This window comes from Drosophila santomea, chromosome 2L (genome assembly GCF_016746245.2).
Source record: "Drosophila santomea strain STO CAGO 1482 chromosome 2L, Prin_Dsan_1.1, whole genome shotgun sequence".
Classification (NCBI taxonomy): Eukaryota; Metazoa; Arthropoda; class Insecta; order Diptera; family Drosophilidae; genus Drosophila; species Drosophila santomea.
The window spans coordinates 11,930,120-11,954,272 of NC_053016.2; the positions used below are offsets into that span (position 1 = coordinate 11,930,120).

The window sequence follows — 24,153 nt, forward strand, 5'->3', positions numbered from 1 at the left end:
ATTCGTTTACTGTCGGGCCTACACAAATAATCCCTGACCAGGCCAACACATGTGTTTGCTGCGGTTTAGTTTGGCTGGCGAGTTTTATGGCGAGGGCATTTACACTAATCATGCAATTCTTGTTACACTTTTATTGGCCTTCTATTGGCCCAAAAGCCTAAGCGGGCTCATTAGCACGTTGAGTACATGGCTAATGAACGCCAGTTGACCAGCTTTGTGAGGGACTGTACCCAGATGCTTGAAATAATCCGTGGAATTTGGTGGAAAATTAGCATTTCCTGGTTAAACAAAATCAGAATGAGAACAAACAAAGCCAAAGAAAATGGCAAACAAAGGAGGACAAGAAATTGAGACAATTGGCTCAATTGTCTGGCTTGACAATTGTCATTGCCTCGAGGCCAGTAATTTTCAGATTTTGTCAACTTTTTGTCGGAAGTGTTGAAGCTGCCAAAGTTCCGAGGAAAGAACTTTAAACTTGCCTCTTTGTTCTGTGTGAGTGCCCGGGGAAAGTTGTGCTTTGTTCTGCTCGGTGTTTTTGCTTTCATTAGTCAATGCAAATTATTTGCAATCAAACAAAAGTCGGAGTTACCTAACATAAAGCCAGCCAGAATTTCTCATATAAATTAAATCACAGAGGTAAAGGCGAATCCACCGTACTCATTGCCAGTTTTGTGGCATTCAAATGCAAAAAAGTAAGCAAACCAAAGGACACAGTACAGCTTCGTCCTTTGTTACTCCCAGCTCCTGTGGCATTTCATCTAAATGTTAATAAGTCTTCTGGCCCGGTTGTCTATCTTCCCCTAACAAGGTGTCAGAGGGCGCTACGCCAAGGCATTTTCCACTTGGCCGCGCTGATTGAGGAGTGAAGTTGCTCGGGGGTTCGCTAAATCCTGGCTACCTAAATCCTACGGCGCCTTCAAGCATACATCCTGTTTATTGGGCTGGCTTATTGATGAGTCTGCTTGGATTTTTTCTTGCCCGGCCCATTGATTCCCCTTCTGTTTTTCTTCGTTTAGCTGTGTATTTTGCTTGTGGATTTAGGTTGACTAAATAGTGGCGAACCCAAATAAGCTAGGAAAGTGGGACAAAAGTTATTTAAGGCCGAACAAGTACTCGACACGTTGACTGTATGCGTGTCCTTCTTGATATTGATTGATTGACTTTTGGGGACAGAATTAAAGTTATGCGCTTTTTAAGTAAAGTGCTTTTTAATTAAAGTGTATCTACATAAATCATTTAAAGCACTTGTATGCCCGATACTCGTAGATTAAGCCCACATACGCCCACGCCCACAAACCCCCCACAGCTGCCACACACATTTTTCAAAAATGTTCTGATATTTTTTCTTACAATTGGTAATCTTGAAAATTTTTCTCGATCTTTGCCACGCCCACTCGAACGCCCAAAAACTGTCAGTGTTGAAGAGCCTCCTTCGCAATTCCACTAACTGAGTAACGGGTATCAGATAGTCGGGGAACTCGACTATAGCGTTCTTTCTTGATTTTTTTTTTTAATTTACGCACACTTTACCTAAATCAGGCCGGGTCCTTTTTGGAGTTCCTTGCAAATGAGCTTGTAAAGACCACAAAAAGCCGCCAATAATACATTTTATTTAAACAATGTTCTTAGCAGTTCTTAAATAAGTGAGGACTCTTAAGTTGGGTTTTTCGAGAATTTAAAACACGTAATTTTATTGCAATTATATTTGTTTTGACAGAGCTTGGAAATGATTTGATAGATAAACAGGAAAAAAGGATAATATATTTATAACATATGATGTGTATTTTGTTTTTATACCTCTGTTTCTTCATCAGAACGTCTTCTCTTCGAATGCATGTCATGTGGCATTGAATACATCAGCTTGTTCCAGAAGTTTGGATGATTTCTCTCCAGATAGGTGTTCAACACCATGTACGCCTTCAACTCGCTGTCTAGGTCATCGAAGTTTTCTACATCCGGATAAAGGACCACGATCAGGCGCTTGCACCGATCCTTCGAGGTTGCATGTAGCGCCAATCTGAACTCAAGGCGACCCCAGGTGGACTGGAGGAAGTTCTTCGTCATCAGGATGATAATGCGCCTTGAGCCCTGGACAGATTGGTTAATGCAATCGGGAATGCACTCGCCCACCAACCAATCTCGCAGGTAGAAACAAAGCCTAAACTTGTGCTTGCCGTTCTCCAAGCGATCCACGAACTCCTCGACAAGCTCCTCGTCCTTGTGGGTGAATGCTAGGAAGGCATCGTATTTCTTCTCCTCGTCGAGTTCCCGTCGGGCGACCAAACTGAGGCATATTTCGTGTTCGTAGAACCAGATCATTATGGGTCGCCTGAAGCATACAAAAACGTTAAGGGACAAAGCAAAGATTAGCAGAGAGACGGCAAGGGAGGTGAAGTAGATAAGGACCGAGGGGCATATATCAGCCTCCTCGATCTCAATCAACGATCGTCCAGTACCACTGCATTGAATAGCTAAAGGGTTTGCAATATTCTTCGCATGCGCCTTTACGAATACCAGGAAGTCCTTCTCTTCGCAACTGCAAGTCCACGGATTCCCAAAAAGTGATAGTTTCATCTGGGATGAATTCATTCTTTTCTGCAGGAATCCCCGTACTCGATCGTCTAGAGCCGTGAAGTTATTGTTACTGATGTCCAGGTGTATAAGTTTCTCTGGTAGGTGATCAATAGCGGAAAGTCTGTTGTGGGCCAAATAAAGTCGTGTCACGTTTGAGAATTCTAGTAGAAAGCTGGATGGCCATTTCTTGAGATTATTTCTTTCAAAGATGAGAGTTGTTTGTCCAACTGCTAGTGTGGGTAGTGGTGGTATTTCGCGAAGGTCCTTTCCACTGCAGTCGATCATGAGTGTAAGCAATTCGGACTTGGAGGTGTCAACGCAGCAAATGCAGTCTACAGGACACTTATCCTGAGTTATGTTAACGCGGCGCAGGGCTGTTTCGTATTCCATAGGCTCGTGCTTCCTGAGATAAGATAGGAAGGTCTTTTTCCTGCAATTACATTCCCACGGATTTCCAGAAAGTTCTATCTTGGTGATGTTCTCCCGATTTTCAAGGAAGGCTACCGCATTATCAGTCAGATACCTTAAACGATTATTGCGTACGTCTAGGTAAGTTATGTTTTTTGGGAGCATGTAAAGTGGAAGTTCTCTTAACCGGTTTTGGGACAAGTGCAATTTCTTTAAACCAATATATAATGTAATTGGCGGAACAATGACATTAGATATTTCATTTGCATCAAGATATATTGTCGTGTTGTACTCAATCGGGTTCGGTATAACTGGATAAAAGTGTAGAGTTAAATTCCGACAATTTATAATAAAATCACCCGTTTGCCGTTCGACACAACATGAGCATCTGTAAGGACAGCGTGCGTTGAGATGTTGGAGAATAATTTCATCGTACTGCGCCGAAAACCGCCCAATGTACTGATTTAATAGTTCCATTGCCTTTAAGTATTTATACGAACTCTTAAAGGCCCTTTTCATTTGATCTTCATTTGCTTCTAGATATAAATTATCTGTATGTTTAAAAAAAAACATTTTTATGAATGAAGTATCAATTTGTAAACTCATGGATCTCATTATGTCGTCAAATTTGGATGTTATTATCCGTAACAAGTTTGCTTCATTCCGAAAAAAATCTTTTAAGTAGTATTCATCGCAGTAGATCATCCATTTGTTGCCAACCTGATAGAAAGTATTAACACTGTGTAGATACTCAACAACCTGTGGGCTTAGGGTAGAAATAATATTATGGCTGATGTCCAGATGGTAAAGGCTTTCAGGCAGTTGGCTCAGACTTAGACTTGTTAATTGGTTGTATGACACGTCTAAGCTTTTTAAGTTTTTATAACCTTCCAATGAGTTGTAGGGCAGTTCAGCCAACCAGTTGGCCTTAAACACCAAAAGTGAATGACCTTTTTTCGGAACCGGTAGCGCTGGAATAGTTCTGAGTTTTTTCTGCCAACAATCAATTTCTAAACGTGACTTGTCTCGATCATATGTGCAATTGCATTGAAAGGGGCATGCAACCTTATTAAATCCGATTGTAAATTGGCAGTGACTTTTATATGGTTCACATATGAAAGCAGTAAGATTTTCAAAGGACTTATATCGGTTAACTTCTATGATTTCAAGATTCGTGTTTTTGTCAAAGTTTTGCAAGTCCACCATACTCGCAACCTTCATAACACAATATGTTAATGATTCCTGAAGTGTAGAAGATCTGAAATGCAGGCACACATTAATGTAAGAAAAGGGACCCTTACTTTTACTTACCTCAAAAACGAAAGATCTCTTAAAATAACATTATCAAAAATAAGCCGACTTAAGCTTGTTAAATTTTCAAAGGTTTTAACCGTCAAACCTTTTACACTAAAGTCAGTAAATGTAACGGCGCTCATGTTATATTTGCCACGAAAAACATTTTCTTCCATTGTTAGTGTGGGTTTTTCAAAAGTATTTGGATTATGAATTTGGATTTGCTTGGTGTCGTTCATGGTCTTCCGAATGTAATTGTTTATAACCATGGAATTAAGTGGACTGTTATTTAAATATTTAAAAGTTACATTTTGCGGTCCATTTGCGTAATGCACATACTCCTCAGTTATCACCAAGGATGGAAGGTAAATATCGTAGCCAACACTTTCCCGAATGCCAAGTAGGTCAAGATAATGTACGCCAGGGCTAATTCTCATATCGACTGCACTTCGAATTCCATGCACAGTAATTTTAAAAAGTTCGTAATCAGTTTCATTGCATATTTTGTAAATATTCCAACGGTGAAACACTGGGCTTGTCCAATTTATTTTTAAAGTAGAAACAACTAAACTCATTTGATAATCTTCAGTGGTTACAATATTATCAGTTATTGAGCACGATCTGTTTTCGCCAAATTCACCAAAATAAATTTCGCAGTAGTCCTTTCTAATATTGTCCAATTGCTTGGAACAGTGAATTCTAGAATTTTGAGTGAAAATAAGAACAAACAGAAATATTATTTGACTCGACATTGTACGATGTTGCCCGGGTCGAACTTTAAACTGCACTAAATTGGATGGAATTATGCTGTGCTTTTGAGTACCAAAAAAAATAATTAATAAATCCACTGGGAGCCATAGCAAATTAGTTTTGGAATTAGCGGCTCACCCTAGAGTAACAAAATATTAATTCAATGTATGGACAAAAAAGCACAATGGTAAGAATTTTAGTTTTGTTCCGACTCCCTGTTGGACAATAAAAATTAAACAGCTCAAATCTGACACTTTTGAAAGTTTTCTGCATTTGTTTCTTATATTTTTATACCCGTTACTCCTAAAAGTAAAAGGGTATACTCGCCCACTTCAACGCCCACAAACAGCCCAAAACTAACACGCCCAAATTTTTAATAATTTTTGATTTTCATTTTTTAGATTATTATTTTTTCCGCAACTTCTACCGATATTCCAGAAAACGTTAAAATTTCTTGTTTGCACTTCCACTAGCTGATTAACGGATAACAAATATCGGGGAACTCGACTATAGCATTATCTCTTGTTTTTAACTGTACAACATTTTTACCTCGTATTTCAGCCACTTTTAACGTTTGATCATAAAAAGTAAATGTCATAATATTAGCCATGTCAACGAGAATTTGTTCACCCATCATATGGTAATAAAAAATGCATGCAACTAATTTAAATGCATGGAAATACGAGCAAACATGCTCACCCTCACAACGCAATATTTCCACCGCGTCTGGTCATTTTATGCTGCTTTTATTATTTGTAAAACGTTTTTAATTAAATTATGCTCATTAAATATTTATCAATCATGGGCCAGTTTTCAAATTTTATTGAATTCTACTAGCGAGAAAATGCAAATGCAGCAAATCGCTGTATTGCTGCATCAACACCGCGACAAAACAAACAATTAGTCCACGAACTCGATTAAAATTAATATATAATCAGTTTGATGAATAAAAAAAAATCAATACATATGCATAATTTAAGATTACAGCTTCGTGAACTTTGGTCATTTTCTTTGCGGTAAGTGCGGATGGTCCAACTTTGATGGGAGAAGGGATGCTTTCATCCATCTCAATCTTGCCTCAAATGCGTAGAAAATCGACACAAAATCGAAGGCGCTTTTGGCTCGACATTTGGAAAATTTGCTTGTTTACGCCTCCGAAATAGTGTGTCAAGGCGAGGATAAAAAAGGACTAAACTAAGCTGAAAATAAACACCATTTTCGAACCCGCCAATCAAGGATAGCTGTCTATCGATTGAAGAACCGCGAAGGTGAAAACGATTTAAAAAGGATTTGGTTACCCAAATTATGCAAGCACGGCTAATCCATCTTGAAAATCTTTTTCCAATGCCTTACAGCGAAATTTCTTTAATTTTTCATTTCTTTAACAACAACAGAATGGCGATAGGAAACCAGGTCACCACATAAATTTTAGCTCACTTTTTTGGCACTGTTCTGTTCTGTGGTAAAAGCGGAGGAAGAGCGGAAAATTCTTTCCCTTGGCATTAATATGGGAAATATTTGCCTAGTGGTATGCTGACAGTTTTATAGCAGGCCCGAGAGTCGAAAAAAGTTTTTCAATGCCTGAACCACGACCTGGGCCAATTACAAGACAAGCGGCCATAAATTACGCACTCAAAAAAACATTCGCAGACTGCACTTGACCTCTTTGATTGTGGTCTGCTGGTCTCGACATTTGTAATAAGCGTCTGGGAGCCGACAAAACATGGAAACAACTTTTAATTGCATGGCAGATAGTACGGTAAGCCCTCGAGTTGATGGAGGGTGTGGGGCTAGACACACACACACACAGCAAATTGAAATTTTCAAGCCTTGGCGCCCAAAGTTATGAGGCAAAAAGTTTTTGTTATTTTCCATATAGCACACACATGTGCTTCTAGTTGTTTGTTGGTGTCGAGTTGAGCTGATTTGATGGCCAACCATCTGCATTAATGACTGGCCATGAAGAGTCTGCTTCGCCATCTCACCGCTGTGCCAAATTAAATGCATAATTACTTGGTAATTGGATTTGTGGCCGGCTCAACTGGCTGTGCAAAATTTTCTAATTAAAATGTTTAGTGGCAGGTCGCCGCCGCCACCGCCGCCTCACGATCGTCCCTTCATTCGTTCCAATATTCAAGTCTGCGAAGAGCTCCTCTCGATTGCCACTTGATGGCGCCAAAGCCTCAGGCACGTTTTCCACTCGGGGGTTCCCCGCCAAGTAGCTCAAGTCCCGCCCGCTGTGCGGGGCACAAACTCCAGTTACCTGTGCCATGTCGAGTGTTTTGGCTGCCATGGAAATTGTGTTGAAAATGTGTGCCTTATAAGAACATTAAATGCAAGATAAGACCATTATTGAAATAGTGATCCAATTGAACCTATTTGTTAAAAACCAGACTGAGAATGGAATCGTAGTAAATGCGAGATACGAGCATTATTGAAATAGTGATCCAATTGAACCTATTTGTTAAAAACCAGACTGAGAATGGAATCGTAGTAAATGCGAGATAAGAGCATTATTGAAATAGTGATCCCATTGAACCTATTTGTTAAAAACCAGGTTAAGAACGGAATCATAGTTTTTTCCCCGTGCTTACTGCTTGAAAATGGATAGAGTTTTCCACGATTACAGGGTATTCATTCTACCACAATTTTACCTTCTTCCAAGCGGCTTCTCTTATCTCGAAAGAAGTGGTCTTGCTCCGCTGCCTGTGAGTACTGTGACTTTTGGAGGTACTGCCTCGGCTGTAAATAAGTAATAAACGCCTTGACTGGGCCTCCTCCTGCACGTTTCGTGGTAATATATTTCTATTTTCCTGTTGTTCTGCTTTGTTCCGGCTGCGGGTGGTAAAAAGGACTCGGTTTGGTGCCAACGGGCAGCCAGGATGGTAGCAATCACAGTCGGGTGCATAGTTTGGCGGCTTTTAAAATTTTCATAAGGAGCGCCGGGCGTCGCATTCGTAATACAACGAAATTTATTGCACACACTCAGGCGGCATTGCCTGCTTACTTATTCATATGAAATTGCCTGATTACCGTTGGCCAAATCGCTTTGCCCAGCACCGTCGTCGTCGTGTGTACATAGCTCTGTATTGGTACGTGTTTGAATTATATGCCGGTCATGCTGGGAATTGGGATTTGGATCCCGAATTGGGGAAACCCCCCTTCCCTTCGAAATATTACTACGCTGCCGTAATGCGCCTGTTTGTATGGCAATTGCTGCTCTGGGCCGCATTTTTTATGAACTTCCCGGGTCATGACTTTTGTGATTTGTAAGTCCATGGGTCTTTTGGTAAGTAAGCACTTACATGTCTGCAGTTTCACTCGAAAAACTCATTGAATTAAGCAAAATGATGAAATGACTGTCGCAAAAGAGAGTAACAAAATGCTGCACCTTCAGTACAAATGTGTAATACACTTTTTAATAGAAATACTTATATGTACATTAAGTATTAAATACTTTCCTCTTTCAACATTAATTTTCTCACTAATGCTTTAGCTTTAGTGTGTATTTTTTGTCTTTCCATTTTTTAAAACGCCTTTCTCTATTTTCACACACACCGAATTATGGCCAAATGTATTTTCCTTGTCTCTCACAAACACTTTAGGCTGTATCAATATTTTGGCTTGAATGAGAACCTCCTTCACTCGGCTTAAAAAAGCGAATACACACAAAGTGTGAAAGCCTCAAGGACTAGCACGTGCTCAAAATCTCAGCAGGGAAAGCACACACTCTCAACTTGCGATAAACACCTTTGCCGAGCACACTAAAATATAACTTAATCCCAACGAAATTGATATGAAATTTTACAGACACACCAGGGGACACACGGGGCGTATGAGTAACAGACAAACACACACGAGTGCCGCACATCAAGAAAGTTCTGCGAGGCAGAAATTTAAATTCCACTCATGAGGTGTGAAAATGTTTGTTGTGCTTCGGCTTGTAAAAGTTTTTGCTGGTCTTCCTTTCATGTTGACAGTTTTCCCCCGTTTTTTGGTTTTCGTTTTTCCACGCTCTCCCATTTTGCTAATTTGTTGACGCTTTTTACTGCTGTATCAACTTTGATGTTTGCTTTGATAATTTTAGATTGAAAAAGTTTCGTCCCCTTACGTATTTGGTTTTTTAAAATAAACCTAGGATATTCTTCATGAAAATCAATAAGACTATGATCCGGATTTCTGCTTATGCCGCTTTTGCGGGTAGAACTCAGGCTAATTACCCACATGGAAAACTAATTCAACCTTGTTCCACATTTTCCGCTCACTGCTGCTTCCTTTGTATCTTTCGTGAGGACAAAACAACGAAAAAAGGAAACGCATCTCTTGAGGCTGTCAAGCCACGCCTCTTAGCATACTTTACAATTACTTTTAGCTACCACCGCCCTTCGTTTTCCGAGTAATTTTATCTCACTCATTGCCTCGCCTCCTAGCTGCTTAATTTTTACACTTGCCGCCTTCAAATGACATCCCCTGAGGTATATATACATACACATAGGGGGAAAAGCGGCAGCAACAATGCCGAGAAAAAGAAAAGTGGCACAAACTTTCCTCTTACCCTGCGTAGAGGGTTGCTTTGCCACCACAGCCACGTGAAAGGCATAAAAATTGCTGAACAGAATTTAATAAAACCTATTTCCATTTATTAAATTCTTCTCTTCATCGTCGCCTCTAATTTTGTTTTGCCACAAACTTTTGCCGCCTTTCCCGACAGCCGTGGCAAATGTTTATCTTGCACATCCACGACCACTGGCGCAATTCATAAAGCAAACCTCAAGAAATGCAAATATCTGTAGTTGGTGTTGGTCTGGCAAACCGAGGAGCCTGCAAAGGCGTCTTAACCGCAACTAAACAAGTAATTTTGCGCACATTTCACTTGTCATATGACACGTAGTTTCCCGCCAACCCCCTGCTCATTTTCCTTTCCTTTTTTTTGCTGCCCTGTCTGGGAGCGAATTTCCTACTTAGCAGCTAGGAAAAGTTGCAAGCTCGTTGCATTTTCCCCAAAACCCCAACGGCAAGTCCTCATAACGCGTGTTAAGTGCTTCCCCGACGTAGATACAAGATACAAGATACTGCAAGTTCAACTGTTTCGTCCTTTTTGCTTGTTAGTTTCCGCATTCGCAAAAAGGTGCGCCCTGCAGCTTGCTTTTCCTGGATTTCCTTTCTTTGGGAAACACTTAAAGCATATCGGTTAATATTAAGATATTTTTCCCAGCAAGTGGTGGTTATTTTCAGACATTGTCTTTATGCCTTTTATAGTTGCCTCTGTTAATGGCCACGTTCAACCAATTAAAATTATAATTGGCCAACGTAAAAGCTAACTGCCAAATACGTAGCGCCATCCAAGGAAAATCTCTCTTTAAGCCCTGTTAACTTTTCGCAGTGCAGCCGACTAACTAAGTTTCATATTAAGACAGCTGCCAGACTGAGAAACGAGGGGCAGGCTGGATCACATACATCATAAAGCAAATCAAGCGTAAATAACACCTTGATATAAAGCTTAAGTGACGGCAAAGCTCGAGACTCGGGACGAACAGGGCGTATACGCAATTTATATCTATCAGCCAAGAAATAAAGTAATTAAGTTTGCTCTGGCTCTTTTTTCTTTAATAACTTGTTTGATTGATAACGTATTTTCTTTGCTTAGTCCACTCAAAAGTATTTCCAATTGCAACTCAATTAAGATTCTCTATCTTGGTAATAAAAGGAATTCCGTAGCTCCCGACTCGATGACAAATGAGTTGGCTGCCTTGCTGTTTATATGACCATAAATATTAAGTGAAAACCCTCAGTGTAAGTTCAGAGTTCAAAGAAAGGCGAGGGTCTACAACTTGTAATTGGCACACAGATTGGGAGTCTGTAACATGTGTAGTGGGTGTTGTTGGGTTCTAAAGAAAAAGGTTGCTTTTTGAACGCCTTTTGTTGGCTTGAGGTTTTTGGGATTTCTACAGGCTGGGAAACAGACAAATTGCCAGCGATTAAGATTTTTTATCGGACTTCTGAGGGACTGGCATGAAAAATGAAGATGTTGAGGTTGTTTCTTCGAAGTTGAGTTTGAATGAAGTCCTAGGAACTTTTCAAGCCAGTAGTTACTCAAACTGACTTTAAGTTTGGTAAATTTCAGGACCTGTACATTAAATTCATGACATTAAATTCAACTTGTGCTCTATCCAATTGCCTCAATATCCAATTGTGTTCCTTACACCTCTAATAATACCCTTTGGATGGCTAATTAACACATACCCCTAGCACATTCACGAAGTGAACCCATTAATTAGGTGCTAATTATGATGACATCACGACAAGACAGACAAATACCACCCCTAATCACTTGAATACCTATATAACGATGCCGGTATGGGCTGTGAAATTCACACCATTGTGGATATTGACACAGACAATATGGAATTGAACTCGATGGATACGGTGGAGATGCCCATTTTCGGTAGCACTCTCAAGCTAATGAAGTTCTGGTCATATCTGTTTGTTCACAACTGGCGTCGGTATGTCGCAATGGCTCCGTACATTATCATCAACTGTACTCAGTATGTGGACATATATCTGAGCACCGAGTCCTTGGACTTTATCATCAGGAATGTTTACCTGGCTGTATTGTTCACAAACACGGTGGTCAGAGGTGTATTGTTGTGCGTACAGCGGTTTAGTTACGAGCGTTTCATTAGTATTTTGAAAGGCTTCTACATTGAGTTGTTGGTAAGTACGAAAAGTTATCTCAAAAATACACATTTCATAAATGGAGTTTTGTAGCAATCAGATGACCCTACCATCAGCCTTTTGGTGGAGGAAGCCACTCGGCTATCAGTTTTCATTAGCAGGATTAACTTGTTAATGGGCTGCTGCACTTGCATTGGCTTTGTTACTTATCCCATTTTTGGTTCGGAAAGAGGTGGGCTTAATCATTTTCTTAGATCATTTCATTACCAGTTTCTTCTCCTGCAGTTCTGCCATATGGCATGTATTTGCCCACCATTGATGAATACAAATACGCCTCGCCCTTCTACGAGATTTTCTTTGTGATTCAAGCCATTATGGCTCCAATGGGGTGTTGTATGTACATACCGTACACAAACATGGTAGTGACCTTTACCCTTTTCGCCATACTCATGTGTCGAGTTCTGCAGCACAAGTTGAGAAGCCTAGAAAAGCTGAAGAATGACCAAGTGCGTGGTGAACTCATATGGTGCATAAAATATCAGTTAAAATTAACAGGGTAAGCTCTTTAAGAAGTGTTTTTTAAAGTCTTTTAACTTTGAATCATTTTGAAATACAGATTTGTGGACTCAATGAATGCCTTGAACACCCATCTCCATTTGGTGGAGTTCCTTTGCTTTGGGGCCATGCTCTGTGTTCTTCTTTTCTCCTTGATTATTGTGAGTGTTGGGGTTTATTCAAAGATTTCAAATTTATGGCTATTACCCCCATCCAAAAGGCTCAAACTATTGCTCAGACCGTAATAGTCATCGCATACATGGTAATGATATTTGCCAACAGTGTGGTCCTCTACTACGTGGCCAATGAACTTTACTTTCAAGTAAGCATTTTATACCCATTTTTTTACAATTTATATATAAGTAAGGCATTTTGCAGAGCTTTGATATCGCCATTGCTGCCTATGAGAGCAATTGGATGGACTTCGATGTGGACACACAAAAGACTTTGAAGTTTCTCATCATGCGTTCACAAAAGCCCTTGGCGGTGAAGTCTTATAGACATTTACTCAGTTATTTCCGATTACTAACCATTATTTCCTCTTCAGATTCTGGTGGGTGGCACCTATCCCATGAACTTGAAAATGCTCCAGTCACTACTGAACGCCATTTACTCCTTCTTCACCCTTCTGCGTCGCGTTTACGGCTAAGAACTATTCGCTTACAAGTTTTTTTTTCCCCCTTTGAAGGAACAATTGCCACAATTGATTGCATTTAAGCAGCAAATGCTCCCCTCGAAGGATATTGTGGAAGGGCAAATGCGGTGCAATTGGATTGTTGCAAATGCATTCGAGGCAACTGCAACACGTCTCCCAAATATTCCAAAGGAGCAACCAACGAAATAAACTATAATAAAATTGCTTCTCTAGGATCCTTTGTTGCCCTTTCGACCACATCTTGGCCTGGCAGTTGACCACGAGCGCTTCCTTTTGTTGTTGGCTCATTGTTATGCCCGGCACGTGCCACTCAGATAACTTCTATTTAAGCAAATATAAATCTAAAGTGTGCTAAATTAGATTAAAATGTTCTCGTAAAATAAACGTTGTCCAGTCTGCCGCCAGCTGATACAGGAATTCCAGGGGACCAAGGAGCAACCTACCACCTACCATTATTGTGTCCGAAATTGCTTACAAATTCCCGCTCCGAGTGCCAAGTAAGCCAAATTGTTAATTAATGCTGGAAATTGGAAACTCTGTTATTTATCCCCAATGAGGTCATTGTATAGGGTGTTTTTTTTAGAGGTATAGAACTTTAAATTGCAATAAAACAACGATGGATTATTCGATTGACATGAATTTTATTGACATGAAAGATAATCTTGTGGCATTACATTTTAAATATGATTTCTGGCATATGACCGCCACGGCTGGCTCGGATGTAGTCCAATCTGGACGTCCAATTTGCAATGACTTTTTCCAACATTTGGCCGTATATCGGCAATAACACGGCGAATGTTGTCTTCCAAATGGTTTAGCGTTTGTGGCTTATCCGCATAGACCAATGACTTTACATAGCCCCACAAAAAGTAGTCTAGCGGTGTTAAATCACAAGATCTTGGAGGCTTATGAAAAATCGGGAACAACAGCAATCTCGTTTTGGGCCCATTCGACGAATCTACGCCTTGCTTGATGATCGTTTGGTTTCAATTCTTGCACGAGTTGGATTTTGTAAGCACGCATGACGAATTGCCAAACCAAACTGAGAATAAATCACTTGACCGCTGTTAAATCGGTCGCCATCTTGAACAGTAATGCCAACTTAAAGTTATATACCTCTAAAAAAAACACCCGTTATAAAAGTGGAGAGCGAGGAGTTATGTTGCCTTATTTTCGAAAGCACAAAAGGTTTCTCTAAGTAAAGCAATCCACAATAGTCATTTATTTTGTTAAAGAATTATGTTGCTCTCAAATACAAGCACAAACATTTACTTTAAAAATAATTATTCTGTAGTACCTTTTTAGCTTTTTATTAGCTTTTTATATAATCATCAATTGTGTTTGGTTATTTCGCTTGCCTTGTTTTCCCCTTTATTTAGATTCCTACACTTTGCTAACATTATCGCTTCAATTTCCCTAATCAACATTAACTTTCACTTCAGAGTCATGCCCTTTTCCCTTTCCAAAACCTCCTGTCATCCTCATCCACATCCACATCCACATCCACATCCGACTTTGACTCCGACTCGTCTTCGCATTGACTTTAATTTTGGAATTTTTTTATATGCCCCTCACAGATCCACAGGCTAACTGAAGTCAGGAAGCAGAAGTCGAAGGCAGACCTACAAATGGAATCGCTTGACGAGCCTTCAGGCATTGTCTGCGTCTGTGTCTGAGTCGGTTGGTTTAATGGAATTTACCTCCTTCCCTTAAATCCAACGAATCATGACTGGCGCGTTTTACTGCATACTTTTTGGCGCTGAGACTGAGGCGAAGGCCGGAAAAAATGCTGATGCGACAATTATAGTTATTGTCTGGCTGGTCTGGGTAGGATAAGATCAGCCAAGATTCCCCCTAATTCTGCCATCCATGAGTACGTGAGGTTGGTGAACACCTCAGGACCTGCCCATTCCCTCTTTTATCCCGATGGCATCTGGCTCATCTTGAATTTCAGATGGTACTGCGCCTGTTTTATTGCTAATGTAAACATGTTGTTGCTCCGTCAATGTCTTTGACGCCAAATTGACACATTTCTAGGACGGATATTCCCACATCCCGCATCCTGCATCCCAAATAGTGTGCTAAAATGTAGTACGTGCGAGCATGGAGCTTATCAACACTTACAGCCAAAAAGCTGGAGGCCAGCAGTGATGCCAGAAAAAGTTACTTACAGTAAAAAAAGCTTAGCATGGGATAAAAAACTATTTGTTACTAAGGTGTCTGAAAGCATTATTTTTTTTATTTAAAGTGCCTAAAAGAAATACTTATATAGCAACTAAAGGCGCACTGCTTTCTGTCATTACTTTAGACACTTTTTGTAAAAAGTAGCCAACTTGGCAACACTTTTTTGACAGCTCGTGGCAATCTTTAATTTCGCAGGCAGGTGGCAGTGGAAAGAGCGCACCCCAGGCATTCGAAATTTATCCGGCCTCAAATCAATTTACGTCCATTCTCGCCTCGGGCCAAGTTATGTGAGTGGAGTGCCTGAGTGGAAATCATGACTACTGCCAGTCAGTTTAATGAGGCGACTCGGATATAACCCTTCTTCATCGAATTCGACAACCCTCCGTTTTGTGAATTTCTTTCATAGTTTTCGCCCCTTGAATTCTGTGCTTGCTTTATGCGCATCATCCAGAAATTGCCTACGTGTTGGAATTTTTAAAACATTTCTCGTGTTTTCCCCCGCCTATTTTGTTGACATCTGACTTTTGACCGGGCCAAAAGGGACAGTCAACGAGAGTCGTTGATCCTGCTCCTCTGGTTGGGAAATTTAGGTCAAGCGGTCAAGTGTTTTATGCTCTTTCTGTGAGTGTGATATATAAAAACCTTTCAAGGGTTTTATGATGTTTGCCTGCAGCTACAAGAAAAGTTTAATGGAAAGGGCAAGGGAGTCATGGGACATTTAAAACTCAAGTTGAGTCGCAATGTTTTCAACAAAAGCTTGAGAGCTATTTCTGATGCTTAAAGTGCCAAAAACAAATGTTACACTTTTTTTATCCTATGAGATAGAAAGTGAACCGAAGACAGCAACACTGAACCATTTATTTAAATATTACCTTCTGATTTTTGGGTTCATTTAAGTTTTCCTAATGTCTTTAATCGGTTGCACTATCAACCACAATCTATGTCAATCCTTTGGACACTAGATTCGATTTCTCCTTCCATTAGTTGCCTTGACCCGTGTCCAAATGACATCAATGCCAATAAATTATCTGAGGACCGAAGTTTTCAATTAGAGCATGCTCTGAATAATTAAGCGCAATTTCAGTTGCATTGCAAGGGTAATTGAAACTAAAAGCTCAACCTGCGATATAGTACCTCTTGCATAATTGAGGGCAGAGTGGCTTTTGTGTGTGGCCAAATCAAATTTAATTAACTGACTAAACAGCTGACCGTCGTGTACGCGGTGGCGTTTGCCTTATGTGTATTTGCCAGGCTAATGAAATTAGTTTGGTCAAATGAATTCCTGGCATCTATGCATTTGCGGTTCGAGGACCGCCTTGAAATGACTGCCAATCAGAATCAAAGTTGCAAATTCTTCGATAAAATGCGCTTAATTCGGGCCAAAAGTGCCGATTGCTCTCTGCTCGTTGGTTGCCTGGTAAATTGCTATTTACGTTCTGGACAGGTCGGCAAAATCGGCAGAACCTGCAAGATGCCATCAAAATTGCTGCACAAATCTGGTTAGGATTTTAGTTTGGTAAGCGATTTATGAATGCCAAACGAGTGTGCGTGACCAGTGCCATTGCAGGAGTGCCTCCTTTTTGGCCAGGATTACGGAGGCTTTCGCCGCCCACTTAATGCTTCTATGTTTGACTAGTGTCGGTTTGGGCTGCAGGCCAATTGCAGTCTGAAAGCCTTTCACATTCTGGCAGCAACAAAGTGTGTCACGTAAAATTTCAAAAAGAGAATCTTGTAGCATTGTTGATGCTGTTATGTCTAGTGGGCGACGTTAAAAACATTTTTAAGAGATAATCGCGTATTTACACATCTGAATCGGTTTTTCAGAGGATCACAAGGGATTTCATTTTAAATAATCTCGAAGAGTGATCAAATTTGTAAAGTACATTATCTAAAAATGTTAATCAGTCAAACACTGCCCCCTGTACAGCTATGACATTATATGAGAAGTCCAGAAAACGAGGAACTTTAAGCCACTTTGTGGCTTTGTAAGGCAAATCACACAAAGTAAGCTAATTTTCTGCATTAACCAATTTCTATTGGCAATCATGCCTCGAGAACTGCTTCTTTGTCGAAGATTCTGTTCTTTTCTCTTTATTCTCTGCTGACATTTTCAATTGTATTGTAGTTTCTTTCGATTACTTTGTATTATTCCAATTTGATTATCGTCTTTTCGCTTTATCGCATCCTATTTTATACATTTCATAATACTTGCCATTTATTTATTATCCATTTCTCCCTGCTGACAACTTGCAGTCTAACAAAATGTTGGCTGTTTTTCTTAAGCCGCTTGTCTGGTGGCTTTGACACTTTGTTGTGGCCTGTCGTGTTGTCCTGTCTTCTCCATTTCCTCTTTCCTTCAGTCTACTCCATTTGGGCCTGTTTAGTCTCCTGGGTAGATTATCACCGTCATGGCCAATGGAGCCGGGTGCCGTTTGCTTTCCTTTTTGCCTTTTAAACATTTCAATTCTAATTTAAATATTATATTGGGAATACGATGGGCGCAATGTTCACACTTCTTCTTAAGTATAACTTTAGAAATTAAGGAATTTAAGCAGCGCTCATTAAAGCCCTCTTTTATGTGACGGGTCATAAATATTTTTTACAGCTTGGGCATGTTGACATATGCCGGCTCATTCAGTCACGCCATATTCAGCCAATTAGCTAATTTAACCTTGAATGCGACCAGCCCAGGTACAGTCCCCCATCCCCATGTTAGTTGTATGTTAATTAACATTTCCCATTCTTATTTGCATGGCTGATGGGAATAGTTGTTGGAAACTTTTTCCGAAATTATGATGCTGTCCACTGCTGGTGGCTGCCTTCTGTGCTCTTTGTTTCGATTTCAGTACTTTAGTTTTAGCTTTCTTTACATTTTATTTGTCTGGCTGTCACAGTAGCTGTCACATGTCAAATGTCAAGTTCACTTTTTTGGTCACAGCTGCTGTTGGCAAACTATTTTGCATTCCGATTACTTTGCACTCTCCGTGGAAATTTCACTGCAGCAGTTGCCAAACACTTGACGTGACTTCTTATGATAATTCAGTTGCCATGTATACGGTGTCTATATATATTTATATATCTACAATGACCGAAAGATTTATGCTGCAAAGTCGTCCCAACTCTTGATGTTGTTATATTCCGTGTGTAGACATAAGATCTAATGTCGACAGCTTGATTTTGAGACTACTATTTTACCATTACTTTGATAAATAATACATCTGTAATTATTTAAAATATGCTTTATATTAATTCAAACTTAAATATAGGGTGTTTTTTTTAGAGGTATAGAACTTTAAATTGCAATAAACAACGATGGATTATTCGATTGACATGAATTTTATTGACATGAAAGATAATCTTGTGGCATTACATTTTAAATATGATTTCTGGCATATGACCGCCACGGCTGGCTCGGATGTAGTCCAATCTGGACGTCCAATTTGCAATGACTTTTTCCAACATTTGGCCGTATATCGGCAATAACACGGCGAATGTTGTCTTCCAAATGGTTTAGCGTTTGTGGCTTATCCGCATAGACCAATGACTTTACATAGCCCACAAAAAGTAGTCTAGCGGTGTTAAATCACAAGATCTTGGAGCTTATGAAAAATCGGGAACAACAGCAATCTCGTTTGGGCCATTCGACGAATCTACGCCTTGCTTGATGATCGTTTGGTTTCAATTCTTGCACGAGTTGGATTTTGTAAGCACGCATGACGAATTGCCAAACCAAACTGAGAATAAATCACTTGACAGCTGTTAAATCGGTCGCCATCTTGAACAGTAATGCCAACTTAAAGTTCTATACCTCTAAAAAAAACACCCGTTATAATATGCATATTTTTCAATGCATGTAATCTACAACTTCATATAAGTAATATTATTTGATGGTAGGTGTAGTAAGCTAAGAAACCTCCGATTTAGTAATATTATGATTACCATTTACGAATAAGTTTTACACCATTTTTCCATTAAAGCACTGTTATAGCCAAATAAATAACCAAAGAACTAATATAAAAAAAAAACAATTTTACTAGTAATAATCTAGTCTTTGCCAGCATTAGTATCTACATTTAAGTTGACTGTTATTTACGTGCAAATATGCTGGAGAAGTGGTCATAAACATCTCACTCATAATTCTTTAGATGAGCCATAACTCTAGATTCGTCGATCATAAAAATATCACTCATACGCACCGTGGCTGCAGTGAAGCCTAGACGAGGCGAAAAACACTAAACGAGCCTCGCCAAATGGCGCATAAAACGAGAATGAGCTGGGCATAAAAAATGAACAAGAACAATGTAAACAGGTAGAGGCAGTCGGTGGGTTTCCTTCCCAACTAAAAACCAAGAAATGCTGCCATAAAAATGATTTAATATGCTTTTTATATGAGAAAAGTTTTGCAATTTTTGCACATTAAATGTCAGGCACTTACTTGACATTTGACGCTGCAGCGGACTTGTTAAAGTTTTCTTAAACTTTAAGACTGCTTATTCTTAGTTAATTATGCCCGACAACCTGAGTGAGTAAAACTTTGCTTCTGAAGTTTTGTTGCTCTCATCCCCTTGAAATTATTTCACTCCCTTTCATTGGGGTTCACTGCCGAGTTGCGTAAATTAAATCTAATTGAATTTACAACTTCCATTTGAGTTTGTCCAAATGTGATTACAATAAGGGTACGCAAGGCTATGGATATGTTTGCCCAACCGACTTGGGAATTATTCATGTCACTGGCTTACTTGACACGTCCCCATCCCGGAAAATAGGAGGTGCCAGTGGGATATCCAAGGAGCTACTTGGATAATCAGCGGCTTTGTTGCGACACTGAAAAGTTTCCCTTTGCTCTCTCAGAGTTTTATTGAATTTAGAGAAAGTGCGGAGAAATGTTTCGCCAATACTGCGAGATGGGCGGATAATGGGAGTGCATTAAAATTCCATTGCCAGCTGGGTGAGGCAATAATGTGACATACATAGGCAATGCCAGCAATACGACAATAGACAGGAAATAAAGAAAGTTTGCAGTTGTCAATCGCGAACGGAATAAAACAAATAAACTGAAAGCAATAAGAAATGGGAACCAGAGTCCAGCACAATATGTTAAAATGCTGTCCGATTATTTCAAACAGCCAATATTTTATTGAGTTTAAGTAACTGATTACTGTTCCATCAATTTTATTTTTACTTTCCAGATCAATTACAGTTGCAAAATATTTCCAGACAGACGATTCTACTCGCTGTTTTGGTCATTTCCACAAAACTCCCACAACCTTTGGCAAGTTCATTTTCATGCTCATTAAATGCGTCTTCTCTGGCGAACAGTGAAACTCATCAAATAAATCAAATTTTCCTTGTTAACCCTTCATTGAGATTCTTTTCATTTTCTGTTCAGCCAGCCAAAGGAAAAACTTTTTTCCTACTTTTGGCCTAAAGGGTTTAACGGCCACGTCAGAAGGGAAAAAGTTGCGCCAAAAATGGCGTTAAAATGTGTATTTAGAGAAGCGACACGAAAAGGGGATCAGCTCTTGGATAGGGAAAAGGCAAGTCAGCAACTGTCGATGACGGCGACTGACTGTTAATGAAAATGGTTTTGGCTGCGTGGAAAAAATTCCGCGGGAATCCGTGAATTTTCCGGGGAGCGGTGGAGCAAAGAAAACGGAGTGCTGCTGTTGTAAATGATTGGTGAAAGTCACACGCCCGCAGCCCAGCCAAACTAATTAACGCCAAATGGGACGGAGGCCTTTGAATGATGGCTGCAGGCTAGCTTATGAAAGGGGGATGAAGACAAGTGGAAAACTGGGTAGAAAGGGATTTTCTCAAGACGGCGAGCAAGTTTCTTCTCTTCAAGAATGCTCTATTCCAAGTTAGCAAAATCTTTTTTAAGTGATTTGTAATAAAGTATTCTTAATTGCATTTAAAAGTCTTAGCTTTTTAAATCAAATTGTAATAGCCATTAAAATATATTAATATTGCCATCTATATTTACTCTCTTCATAAACAGAAAGTGCATCCCATGTTTAGTATTATTTGTAACAGCAATCGTTCTGTTTACTTCTTTTGATTTGCTTCGTTAAATCCCAATGCAGTCAGGTCTGGACTTGTGGACTCCCTCAACGGCTTCTTTGGGTCCTTTAAGTTTTCCACTTTTTCCACCAAAAATAAACGACAACAAACAACAATGACTGACGTTTAGCAGTGGACCAAGCGCTTTCCTGGCCAGGGAGCACTCCTGGAAAGCCTTTTCAATTACTCACTAATATTTACCTTGCTCGTTGCGGGACGAATAGAAATTTATTTCATTTGACATTTGCTAGTTGAGCAGTCTAGACAAGCGGCACTTAGGCACGCGCCTTATTCCCTGCCACGCCCCCCCGAATAGTCGGTGCAACTATCACGTTCTAAAGTTTTCATTTTGGCTGATATCCATCGGATCGGGGGAATATTTGTGCGGGTTGCCTAAAAGTGCATCTCTGCGACTGTTTGTCATCGAATATTTATGGCCACTTAAAAGTATGCTATGAAAATTCGAAATTTATAGTTGCTCTGCTCAAAAGTGGCAATTGAAACGGCAATGAAATGCGAATTTGTAGCTTCGAATATAAACATTTCCGCTGCTTTTATACGAGCAATTAATCAGTCATTTATAAGTCCCCCATCGATTTGTCCTGCTTGCAGTGTATCATCGAAGATCCCATCTTTATCGGTATATCTTCCACGAAACTGACATCGTGACTCAGCCTCTCCTTTTGCACCTCTCACAAAAAGTCACTGGAACGACGAGTTCTTCTTTTTTTTTGTATTTCGTTGGCGGCTAAATAAAACCCAAATTATTATTGAAAAGATGCGATAGACAGGCGGGCGTCAATATCAGAGGCACAAAAGAAATACCGGCGAACACCGAAACCATTTTAATGAAATGCTGCATGTTGGAATGGGAAACCTTTTTCACTCCGAATTCAAACGATTCCCTCACCACAATCGAATTCTAATAAGATTATGAGCGGTTTCAGTTGATGGATTTCGGCTACCTGTGAGCCAAAATGACCAGGTAGTTAGTCAGTCGGCTCAGGAATGTGACTCGGCATGCGAACTAGTTGCCGGGGATGAGTAAAAAAGGAGTTCAAAATCGATAAAGTCAAGGCTCAAACTATAGGAATTTAGTTTATTGTGGTTAAGAGTCAGCCAACTATAAAATAAATGTATAGACTTGATATTGATATGTTGTGATAGAAATGGGATAGGGATGGCTTTGAATGACCATAGCAGTGTTAAGGAAATATTCAGTATTCTTTAGATTTGTTAAATAAGTTCGGACATTGCTGTCTTTCAACGATCAACTTTAGTTTACCAATAAATTTATTTTATACATGAACCGACTGCCCCTATATTAATATTCCTAATTTCTAAATGCTCCACTATCCAAACCAATCTATTCTCATCACATCGCACAATCAAAGTCCAGTCTTCTGTTGATGGCCAATAAAGTTGTCAACGCCGATGAAGTTATTAACATCGCTTAGGCTAATTAATTTCATTTTCGTTGACCAATTTACACAGCTAATTAAAAGTACCACCGGTCCCCCGATGGGACGGCCTCTTTGAAGTTGTTAGAAGAGAATGCGTGTTTTCGGAATGCCTTTGTGGGGAATGGGGATAGCAATAGGAACTGGAATGGGAGTGGCTATTAGATTCTATTACAAGCGCCGCACGTTAACTAATTGCCCATGGTCAGTGCCTCGAAACGCGCAATCCGCGGAAACTGATTCAGTGAGAAATGCGCAATCAGTGGCTGCAACAAAAGGCATATAAATTAATATAAATGAAATGGTACTTGGGCATTTTATCAGTGATTTATGAGTGGCTGTTTTGAAAACAAGCCATCAGCGCAGGCAGATGAAATTTGCAATCGGAAAAATATGCAATCTGCTCATAAAATATAAATCAATGGGGGAATAAAAGTATGGAAGTTTCTTGTAATGCGAAGAAGTTAATGCATTTATAAGATTTATTAGCAGGAACTTGCAAAGCACGCATTTTATTTGCAATATTAAATTGCTTATAATTTAAAGTGTAAAGCACCAGACATATCCTTCATATACTTGAATTATACTACAAAATTTTTATTTTGTATTTGAGGTAAATACTTATATCTAAAGAGGGACTTTCTAGCACCTTTGAGAACCTTTCGCAATCATCAATTGCAGCGCATCGACAATCGTCAGTTGGCAATCAGAACGCAGTTTGCTCTTTTGACTCGGCAGTTCTTTTGCCTTATTATCACCGGGGTAGTGGGGCTTATCGGAAGTCCAGTCAGGCGATTGTAGGAGTATTAAAGACCGACTAGGCAAGAGTGGAGGATTGGGAGTGGAATCAGCAATCGGCATCCGACAACCAGCATGTTGAGCAGAGCTCGGCCCAGCTGCTCTTTCTGCGCCAGCTGATAAGAGTGAAAGGCGAGTTGAGGAAATGTCACTTTTGCATTGTTTTATGCAGTGCATACAAAACACATGACAAATCTTCCCGCATACACTCGAATAAAAATGAATAAAAGTGAATAAAATATGGAAAAAAAAGGGGAAAAGGGGAAAAAGACAGCAACGCAAAGTCCGAACGCGCCTTTTCCTGCCCTGCCAAAGTTGGCGATAAAAGAAGAAAAAACTTCTCGAATGCGTCGAATGCATACTAAAGATATGGCCAAGCCGATATGCATAGGAAAGAATCGGGCAAACTGAATCGGGGAGAAAGGGGGACGGAAATACACGAAGAAACAGAGAGGGAAGTACCAAGCCGAACAGAACAGAAGAAACTTTAGTCTTAAATGGCGACCAGACGAAACGGCGTCGCCGGCATTTTGATAAACCATTGAAAATGTTAGAACAAAACAATCATTAAAACGAAGCTTTTCTCAATACGGAACGGAAATGAGGCACAGAACCAGAAAAGAAAAAACGCACAATGAGCGCCGCCTTCTGTGGAGGCTATTGAAAGACATGGAAGCACTCGAATGATTATGTGGAGACACCACAAATGGCACACTTAGGGGCCTATTAAATGTGTATATA

At 39.8% G+C, this 24,153-nt stretch overlaps 2 protein-coding genes across 2 annotated transcripts; one reads left to right on the forward strand and one right to left on the reverse strand.

Annotated features, from left to right (window-relative positions):
* Window positions 1-1,749: 1,749 nt before the first annotated feature.
* Window positions 1,750-5,035, reverse strand: LOC120458880 (toll-like receptor 7). The gene is made up of 2 exons (XM_039646717.2): window positions 4,294-5,035; window positions 1,750-4,240 (listed from the first exon to the last, which is right to left on the reverse strand). Exons 1-2 carry the CDS (start codon window positions 5,025-5,027, stop codon window positions 1,792-1,794), a joined length of 3,183 nt encoding a protein of 1,060 aa, XP_039502651.1. The 5' UTR covers window positions 5,028-5,035; the 3' UTR covers window positions 1,750-1,791.
* A 45-nt stretch (window positions 5,036-5,080) lies between these two features.
* On the forward strand, window positions 5,081-13,351 carry LOC120458882 (odorant receptor 30a). The gene is made up of 8 exons (XM_039646718.1): window positions 5,081-5,212; window positions 11,275-11,739; window positions 11,794-11,932; window positions 11,986-12,256; window positions 12,317-12,416; window positions 12,476-12,577; window positions 12,634-12,741; window positions 12,803-13,351. The coding sequence occupies exons 2-8, from the start codon at window positions 11,383-11,385 to the stop codon at window positions 12,902-12,904; spliced, it is 1,179 nt and encodes a 392-aa protein (XP_039502652.1). The 5' UTR covers window positions 5,081-5,212; window positions 11,275-11,382; the 3' UTR covers window positions 12,905-13,351.
* The last annotated feature ends 10,802 nt before the right edge of the window (window positions 13,352-24,153 follow it).

Bases quoted from the DNA above. Each gene is read 5' to 3' on its own strand.
- LOC120458880 (XM_039646717.2), bottom strand. From the start codon at position 5,027: ATGTCGAGTCAAATAATATTTCTGTTTGTTCTTATTTTCACTCAAAAT. The intron at 4,241-4,293 runs GTAAGTAAAAGT...CCTGCATTTCAG, and splicing joins AGAGATCTTTCGTTTTTGAG to ATCTTCTACACTTCAGGAAT.
- LOC120458882 (XM_039646718.1), top strand. From the start codon at position 11,383: ATGGGCTGTGAAATTCACACCATTGTGGATATTGACACAGACAATATG. The intron at 12,257-12,316 runs GTAAGCTCTTTA...TTTGAAATACAG, and splicing joins TATCAGTTAAAATTAACAGG to ATTTGTGGACTCAATGAATG. The intron at 12,742-12,802 runs GTGAAGTCTTAT...TTTCCTCTTCAG, and splicing joins GTTCACAAAAGCCCTTGGCG to ATTCTGGTGGGTGGCACCTA.